The 9,192-nt window shown below is 44.5% G+C and overlaps 1 protein-coding gene across 1 annotated transcript; it reads right to left on the minus strand.

Moving 5' to 3' along the window:
• Nucleotides 1–6,034: 6,034 nt before the first annotated feature.
• Nucleotides 6,035–8,438, minus strand: SLPI (secretory leukocyte peptidase inhibitor). Its single transcript, NM_001113171.2, is given in 4 exon segments — nucleotides 6,035–6,254; nucleotides 6,829–6,978; nucleotides 7,465–7,626; nucleotides 8,336–8,438. Coding segments are annotated over 3 exon segments (393 nt in total). The 5' UTR covers nucleotides 8,418–8,438; the 3' UTR covers nucleotides 6,035–6,254; nucleotide 6,829.
• Between the last annotated feature and the right edge of the window lie 754 nt (nucleotides 8,439–9,192).

The raw sequence follows: 9,192 nt of genomic DNA on the forward strand, positions 1-9,192 counted from the left end.
GGCTGATTGTGTGAAATCCTAGGAATTTTTCTATTTCATCTAAAAATAAATTAAATAAATTATTGACATGATATTATTCGTGTACTTTATGTGATATCTCTAGTACCTAATGATGTCCACTTTTCATTTCTGATAATGATTACCTTACCTTTTCTATTATTTATTTGATTGGTGTTGCCAGAGGTTGATTTATTATGAAAATCTTTTTAAAGGACCAACTTCTGGGGGCACCTGGGCGGCTCAGTCGGTTAAGCATCTGTCTTCAGCTCAGATCATGATGCCAGGGTTCTGGGGTCAAGCCCCGCATCGGGTTCCCTACTCAGCAGAGAGCCTGCTTCTCCCTTTCCCTCTACCTACTGCTCAGCCTACTTCTGCTCTCTCTCTCTTTCTCTCTGTCAAATAAATAAATAAATAAATAAAAATCTTAAATAAAAAAAGAACAAACTTTTGGGGGCACCTGGGTGGCTCAGTCAGTTAAGTCTGACTTCAGCTTAGATCATGATCTCAGAGTCCTGGGATCAAGCCCCACTCGGAACCCTGCCTGGAGCCCCATGGCGAGCCCCACAATGAGGGCATTAGCTTCTTCATCTCCCTCTGACCCTCCTTCTGCTTATGCTCTCTCTTTCTTCCCCCCTCTCTCTCTCGAATAAATAAAATCTTAAGAAAGAAAGAAAGAAAGAAAGAAAGAAAGAAAGAAAGAAAGAAAGAAAGAACCAACTTCTGGCTCAGATCATCTTTCAATTGATCTTCCTTGTTTTTTTATTTCATTTTTTTCTGCTCTTTATCATTTCTTACCTTATGTTTTACAGTTTCTTATGTTGTTATTTTTGGAAATGCTTGAGATGGCTGCTTTGTGATCTGAATTTTACCTTTTCTTCTTTACTGATATATGCATGTAAGATGATACATTTCCACTTAAGTTCTGCTTTAGGTGATCCCATTCATTTTGATAGACCGTTTGTCATACTCATTTAGTTCAAAATATTTTCTCAATTTCATTTTCATTTTTTCTTTGACTCACAAGTTGTATTGAAGTTAAATTTTTTAAACTTCTAAACATATGGGCATTTTGTGTATCTTTTTATTATTTATTTCTATCACAGTTGTGTTCTCCTCAGAGAACATATCCTAAATGATCTCAATTCTCAAAAATCTGATGTAGCTGTATAAAATACAGTTTGACTGTGAACTGCCAGATTGTTTCTCCACAGTCTATATTCCCCAGAAGTCACGCATAACTGTTCCTATTTCCCCACGGTCTCACCCAACCTTGGTAGCATGTAACTTTCCAATGTTTGCCAGGATAATAGACGCAAATGACATCTCTTTGTTGTTTTAATTTTTAGGCCTCTGCACAAATTCCCCACCTGAGGTCAGACCCATGTAACATTCAGCTGCCTCCAGTCCAAGCAGATGGTGAGAGGATGGAAGATTCATGCATCTTGCTGACCATTTGCTATGGATTTTTATTTGTTTTATCTCTGCTTTTAAGCATCTGAAAAGACCTGTTTGGGGCCTACACCTTAAGGCACCCTGCTGTTTGCCTTACTTACTGCTCCACGGATCCACGTGGAACTCCCATGGCCATCCCAGTGTAGGACTAACCCAGGTGGAAGACTTTCCCCACAGAGGCCTCTGGTGGTCACTAAGGGAGAACTTCATTGTCTTCTGACTACAGAAGTCCTGAAAGAGCTAGTCATTTGGCTGAGTAGAAACACCAATCATCAGGTAGCCACTTTTCTGACAGCGGCTAGAGCCTCTGAGTGTCAATGATTTCAAATTCAGAAAATTCACCATGAAAGGGGAATGAGGAGTTGGAAAGAACATGATTAGAAAATCGATGACAGGGCAGCCGCAGTGGCCCAGCAGTTTAGTGCCGCCTTCGGCCCAGGGCGTGATCCTGGAGACCCCGGATCAAGTCCCACCTCGGGCTCCAGTCTCACATCGGGCTCCCTGCATGGAGCCTGCTTCTCCCTCTCCCTGTGTCTCTGCCTCTCTCTGTCTCTGTGTCTCTCATGAATAAATAAATAAAAATCTTTAAAAAAGAAAAGAAAAGGAAAAGAAAAGAAAAAAAGAAAAGAACAGAAGAAAAGAAAAGAAAAAAAGAAAATCGATGACAAATCTGGAGAAGAGTTATATGGATAGACCTCTCTGAATAGACAAAAAAACATGAAGATATTTGTATCCTATGTGGATGCTCTCCAAAGGGTGACCTCAGCAGGAAGATTTTAATAGTCAAGTCAATAGCATGATCTGTTTTGTAGATCCTAATTAGCCTCTTTCCTCAGCTACCCCTGTCATTGCCCTACGGGGCTCATGGAATAGTGGCTGTGGGGCAGGGATGGGGATTATGCATGGGCTCAGTAACATAGACTCCACTCACCAAGGCCAAGCTGGCTATGACCACTGCTGAGTGCCTGGTTAGCCAGCAGCAGAGACCAACACTGATTCTTGATATACAGCCATTCTCCGGTGTGATCAATTTGCTACCTGGCAGCAAGTTGATTACATTGGACCACTTTCATCATGGGAAGGGTAGCATTTTGTTCTTACTGGAATAGACACTTACTCTGGATATGGATTTGGCTTCCCTGCATGTGATGCTTCTGCCATCCACATACTTACAGAGTGCTTTCTCCACCACCATGATATTCCACACAACATTGCTTCTGATCAAGGATCTCACTTTATAGCAAAAGAAGTGTTGCAATAGCCATGCATACCGTGTTCTCCACCCTAAAGCTGCTGGCTTCATAGAACAGTAGAATGACCTTTTGAAGACTCAGTTGTAGTGCCAGCTAGGTGGCAGCACTTTGCAGGGCAAGGTTCTCCAGAAGGCTATATATGCTCTGAATCAGTTCCTAATATATAATGCTGCTTCTCCCATAGCCAGGATTCATGAGTTCAGGAATCAAGAAGTGGAAATGGAGGTGGTACTACTCATGATCACCCCTAGTGACCCATTAGCAAAACTTTTGCTTCCTGTTCTCAAGATTCTGTGTGCTGGTGGCCTAGAGGTGTTAGTTCCAAAGGAAGAAATGTTTCTACTAGGAGACACAACAATGATTCCACTGAACTGGAAGTTAAGACTACCAGCTGGCCACTTTGGGCTCCTCATGCCTCTAAATCAACAGGCAAAAAAGAGAGTTACAGTGTTGGCCAGGATGACTGATCCTGACTTCCAAGGGGAAGTTGGAGAACTCTACAAAATGGAAGTTAAGGAAGAGTATGTCTGGAATACAGGAGATCTCTTAGGGCACCTCTTAATATTGTCATGTTCTGTGAGTAAGGTCTTTAGAAAAGCACAACAGCCCAATCCAAGCAAGGCAACTTAAAGACCCAAACCTTTCAAGAATGAAGGTTTGGGTCAGCCTATCAGGTGACCAAGAACTGCAACCAGCTGAGGTGCTTGCTGAAAGCAAAGGAATATAGAATGGGTAGTGGGAGAGGGTAATTATAAATACTAGCTACAACCACATGACCAGTTCCAGAAATGAGGACTGAGGACTGTAATTGTTATGAGATTTCCTCCTTACGTTGCTCTGAATGCATTTGTGTTTTCCTTCTTCTGTCTTTTTTACTGCCTTATCATGTAACATAAGCTGTAGAGACTTTATATCATAGTATTTCTTAATTTTACATTACAGGATTTAAGTTACAGGATATCAAGGAGGAGATCAAACATCACTCAAGGACTTTACCTCTTCTTTTGCAAAAGAGTTAATGTGTTTTTGGTTGTATGAAGAATAACTGTATCATGTTTGGCAGAATTCTGACTTTGTTATTGTCTTTCTTTGGAGATTAAGTATGGTTTAAGTGGATGCATCAGGGTACCAAGCTGACATGGCCTGGGCCTGTGGTGGGTAATTTCTTGTGGCAACTTGACTGATCACAAAATGCCCAGATTAAAAATTATTCATGGGTATGTCTGTGAGGATGTTTCCAGATGAGATTAACATTCGAATCTGTGGAACAGTAAAGTAGAATCCCTTCCCCAGTGTGGGTAGTCCTCATCCAATCCCCTGAGGGTTTAAATAAAACAAAAGGTGGAGGAAGAAGGAATCCACATCTCTTTTCCTCCTTCATTGTTTGAGTTGGAACATCTCACCTCATTTTCTCCTGCCTTTGGATTGGAATGTACACCATCAGTTTTCCTAGTTCTTAAGCCTTCAGACAGGAACTGCATTACACCACAGTTCCAGTTTACAGACAGAAGATTATGGGACTTAGCCTCCATAACTGTGCAAGCCAATTCCTCATCATAAAGGAATGAAAGAGGGGTGCCTGTGTGGATCAGTCAGTTAAGCATCTGCCTTGGCTCAGGTAATGATCCTGGGGTCCTGAGATCGAGCCCCACATTGGGCTCCTTGATCAACAAGGAGTCTGCTTCTCCCTTTCCCTCTGCCCTTCCCCTGCTTGTGTTCTCGCTCTCTTAAATACATAAATACATAAATAAATAAAGTCTTGAAAAAAATCATGTTGAACTTCTATGAAAACTTTTTAAACCTTCATGAATTCTAATTTTAACAGTTTATTTAGGATGTTCCCAACCTTGTTCAGAGACAATGACATTGCCTTATAATTATCTTTTCTTATACTGCCCATATTTGGTGGCAGTAGCAGACTTTTGCTAGCTTCACATTGCAATAGATGTCTATTGCTGCCTAACAAATTGTCCCCCATATTTAGCACCTTCTCCCAGTTCGAGGGTCAGGAAGCCAAGAGTAGCTTCACTGGATGGTTCTTGGTCATGGTCTGTCATGAGGTTATAATCAAACTGTGTGCTGGGACTGCAATCTTTTCAAGATTAGACTGGGGCTGAAACTCTGCCTCCAAGGTTCCTCACATGTTTGTCAGTGGAGCTCAGTTCCTCACATGCTGTTGAGAGACCCTTGTCTCTTCACCTGATGGCCTCTCCACAGATGGCTGAGTGTCCTCCTGACAGGGCAACTGAGTCCTGCCAGAGTAGAAGATCCAAGAGAGGGGACATGCTTCCCAGATGGAAGGTGCCATCCTTAACTCATCTCATCAGGACATAACTACCTCTCACTCTGCAATAGTTTGTTGGTCACATAGACCCATCTTGAAAAACCATGGGAGGGGCCACACAAGGGCTGGAGTCCCAAGAGATGAGGATATCCAGGAGGCAGCTCAGAGAGCGGCTACCCTGCTCACAAAATAAATAAGATGGCACTCCCTCTTTTCCCTCTTCCCTTAAACAGTTAAGTTAATACATCCTGTTGCTGCTCTTGGAACATTGACTGAATGTAGAATGTGGAATGTTTTTTTAGATCAGTGATATTTTCCAGGAAATTATTGAATTACAGTTGTGTTTTGTCCTTCTATGTCACTTTCCAATTAAATTCTCTGCTTCCTTTGGAGTCCAAAGAGCACAGAGAAGTGGGGAGCATGGTTCCCTGCTTGCTCTGAGTTCTGGGAGTCCAGTTCTTATTACTCTTTTCTGCTCCATGGAGTCAAGAACATTATCCTTGTGTGAAAAACAAAACAAACAAACAACACCCATTATCCTTGTGTGGTTACTAGCCAGCAGCATGTTGCTTTCCCTGGGGACTCCAATACCAAAATGCAATGGGCAGAAGTGTTTGGAGTCCCCTCTCAGGATTGATAATCAGTGCATGTGGTTCTGCTCAATATTTACTTTAAGATAGAAGAAATCTCTCCCAAGGGAGAGAGAAGAAATGTAGGAGGCTCAAAATCACCACAGAAGGCAAATATCCACCATTTTTTGAGCCTGCTGTGACCTAGCAACATTGCTATTCATTTCATACATGTGGCATACTCCAATGCTCAACACAATGAGAACGTGATTTTTGTTGCCACTTTGGAGATAAAGAAATTAAGATGTATGAGATAAAGTCATTTGTCCAAAATTGCAGAGCCAGTGTTTTCAGACTCATGATGTAGATTCATGTCTGTCTGCCCCTGAAGCCTCTTTCTTCCACTCTGTATAGGAAGGAGGCCTCATATCCACACATTCCCTCATCACCTCCCATCCAACAAACTACAAGAAGCATGTGGACAAAAGAAATGTGCTCATTTATTTATTCATCAATCAACAGGCATTTCCTGAAAGCCTACAGTGTGCCAAGCCTTTCCCCAGTGGAGATATTGGTAGTAAAACCAAGCCTTCACCATGGAATGCCACCACGGTGATCCAAGCCTGGGAGCAGAAAACAGAATTCCCAGACCACAGAGTAGAAATCCAGAGACTCTTCCAAATGGCAGGTATCAGGCTATGGGAGAAAATCAGATCAGGGTTTTAGTATGGGGACCAGCCAAATTATCTCCCTCTTCTTCCCCCAAGTAACCCCCAAGACAGAGAAAACAGCAAAGTGGTGGTATAGTTGAAAAGTCTTGGTGTCAGGAGACAGAGTTCAAGTCTCAATTTTACTGTGGGACTCTAAACTCAGCAGATTACTCTCAAAGTCCATTGATCTTTTGGTCTCTGACCCTAAACAACGTGCTGAAGTTGATCTTAATAATAAATATTTAGCACAAATGGTGCTTTACAAAGCACTTTCGATTTCAGTATGTCCATTTTACAGATAAGGAAACCAAGACTCAGAGGACCACTTGCCCAGGGCCTTCACCCAGAGGGGTTGGAATAGAATCAAAGTCATGAGTGATCCCATAGAAATCCTGGCCCTGGGGCCTGGGGAGCAGTACCCTTGAAGGATGAGAGGGCCAGGCAGAGGCTGTTTCAGGGTAGGGATCAGGAGTCCCCCAGCTTATATGCCAGGGCTGCCACAGGCTTGGGACAGAGAGGACTGGTGAAAGACAGATGGGTTGGTCCAGGCCACTCCTTACCTTATTCAGGGTCCACACAGGCTTTCCCACACATGCCCTTACAGCACTTCAAGTTAGACACGCACTGGCGGTCTGTCTCACAGTGATTGGGGGGATTGAGCATCAGACACTGGCCATAGACCACCGGACACCTGCCAGGCTTCATTCTAACTGGTGAGAGTAGAGCCACAGGTAAGGGGCCTTGTGCCTTCTGCACCACCCCTGCTTCCTGGACCCAGACCCAGCCCAACCCACTCAAGGAGAATCATCTCTTCTCCATTCCTATGACCACCTCTTCCTTCCCAGGGCCTCTGTATCCCTTCATGGAGGATCCAGGTCTCCTCTCACATAAGGCCCCCTGTCCACACAGGTGACCAGCTGTCTGGTGCTGACTGGATGGATGCCTGCCACCTGCCTGCTTACCTGAATGACCAGATGATTATTGTTCAAAAAGCCGACCTCCTGACAGACTATCTGCTTCACCAGCTAGGTGAGTAAATTCCTGTCTGGGGCAGTGTGACTCCCTGACCAGCTGCCAAATTTGACTCAACAATTCCTGGGAGGGAGGAGACCTGGCAGGACCAGCATCCAGTCCTATCCCCTTAGGTGCTGCATTCTCAGGCTCCCTCCCTCATGCCAGCCCTTCCACCTCCTCACTTGAGTTGGAGACATTAACGGGATCCAAGCATTTGATTCCACAAGCATGAGAGCAACATATCTGCCTCCCCGGACACTGCCAGTCACTCCGGCACTCAAATTTCTCAAATCCAGAAAGGCACCGATCAGGTGGTACAGAAGGGCAGAGTCCAGCTTTCCACGCTGTTGAAGAGAATGTCAAGAGTTGAGGAAGGAGCTGGGTGCTAAGTAGCCATCATGATTCCTGGACAAAGCACCACACTCCAGGAGAGACCCTCACTCATGCAACTGTCCACAAAGTCCAGAGGGAAATGCCTGCCTGACCTCCACAGCGTGGAGGCTTGATTAAACCACACATGAGGGCAGATTAAACCACACATGAGGGCAGAAAAAGTTCCTGGGCCTTGGCAAAGGGCAGAGGGCTCCCAGCCAACATTTCCTGCCCCAGGGAAAACAAAGCTCTGCAAAGGCAAAGAAGCAGTCTGGGAGGGAGGGAGATGGAGAGAGACAAAGGTAAATAGAGCCAACAGGACAGTTTGAGAGCTAGAGCCAGAGGCAGAGACACAGAAACTGAAAGATTGGCACAGAGAGACAAGAAATCAGAGCCAGAGACTGGTGTCTGCAGAGGGACAGACAAGATGAAGAGAGCGGGGTGATGAGAACAGAGGGAGTGGGGCCCGGGCTGACTGGACACCAGTATAAGAGCCCATCCCAATACTCAGAAGCCGACACAGATCTTGGAGCCTAGCTGGACATGAACCCACCCTCAGGGAGGTCTCTTGAAACTAAACTGAGAGATCAGAGCCTCTAGAAGGAGACATCCCCACACCACCAGGAGCCCCCATCACCTCTGCCCTATAGCCAAGATTGTGCCAGAGGGGCTTCAGCTTACCATTTCCAACACCTTCCACAGTCCAAGGCACCAGGGTTCCCAGGACAAGAAGCATGAGGGGGAAGAGGCTGCTGGACTGCATGATGAGACGTCGTGTGGCTCGGAAGGTCAACGCCAAGCCTCATCATTTATATTTTTGCTAGGGGGTGTGGCCCCAACAGAATTTCTTTGGCCCCTCCCAGCTGTGATCGCACCACACAGGAAGCTAGGTGAGATCAGCAATGCTAATACCAGAGAGACAGCAGTTCTTTTCTGTCCTAGCCAAGACCGTGAGGCCAACAGTAACTGCCAGGGAAGAAATGGAAGAGAGTGGCTTGGAAGATGTCACCAGGCTATTAAGGAGGCCATCTCAGTAAAGGGCTAGTAACCAAAATCTATAAAGAAAGTACCAACTCAACACCTAAAAAATAAAACATCCAGTCAAGAAATGGGCAGAAGACATGAACAGACATTTCTCTAAAGAAGACATACAAATGGCCAACAGACACACACACACACAAATGCTCACCATCATTTAGCACCAGGCAAATACAAATCAAAACCACAATGGAATAACACTTCACATCGATCAGAATGGTTAAAATTAGAAAGTCAGGAAACAGCACATGTTGGCGAGGATGCAGAGAAAGCAGAACACTTTACACTGTTGGTGGGAATGCAAGCTGGTGCAGCCACTCTGGAAAATACTATGGAGATTCATTAAAGATAGAGCTACCCTATGACCCAGCAATTGCACTAATAGATATTTACCCAAAGGATACAAACATAATGATTTGAAGGGGCATATACACACCCCTGTTTATAGCACTAATGTCTGCAATAGCAAACTATGGAAAGAGCCCAGATGTCCATCAATG

The sequence above is a fragment of the Canis lupus genome, chromosome 24 (genome assembly GCF_011100685.1).
Source record: "Canis lupus familiaris isolate Mischka breed German Shepherd chromosome 24, alternate assembly UU_Cfam_GSD_1.0, whole genome shotgun sequence".
NCBI classification, from domain to species: domain Eukaryota; kingdom Metazoa; phylum Chordata; class Mammalia; order Carnivora; family Canidae; genus Canis; species Canis lupus.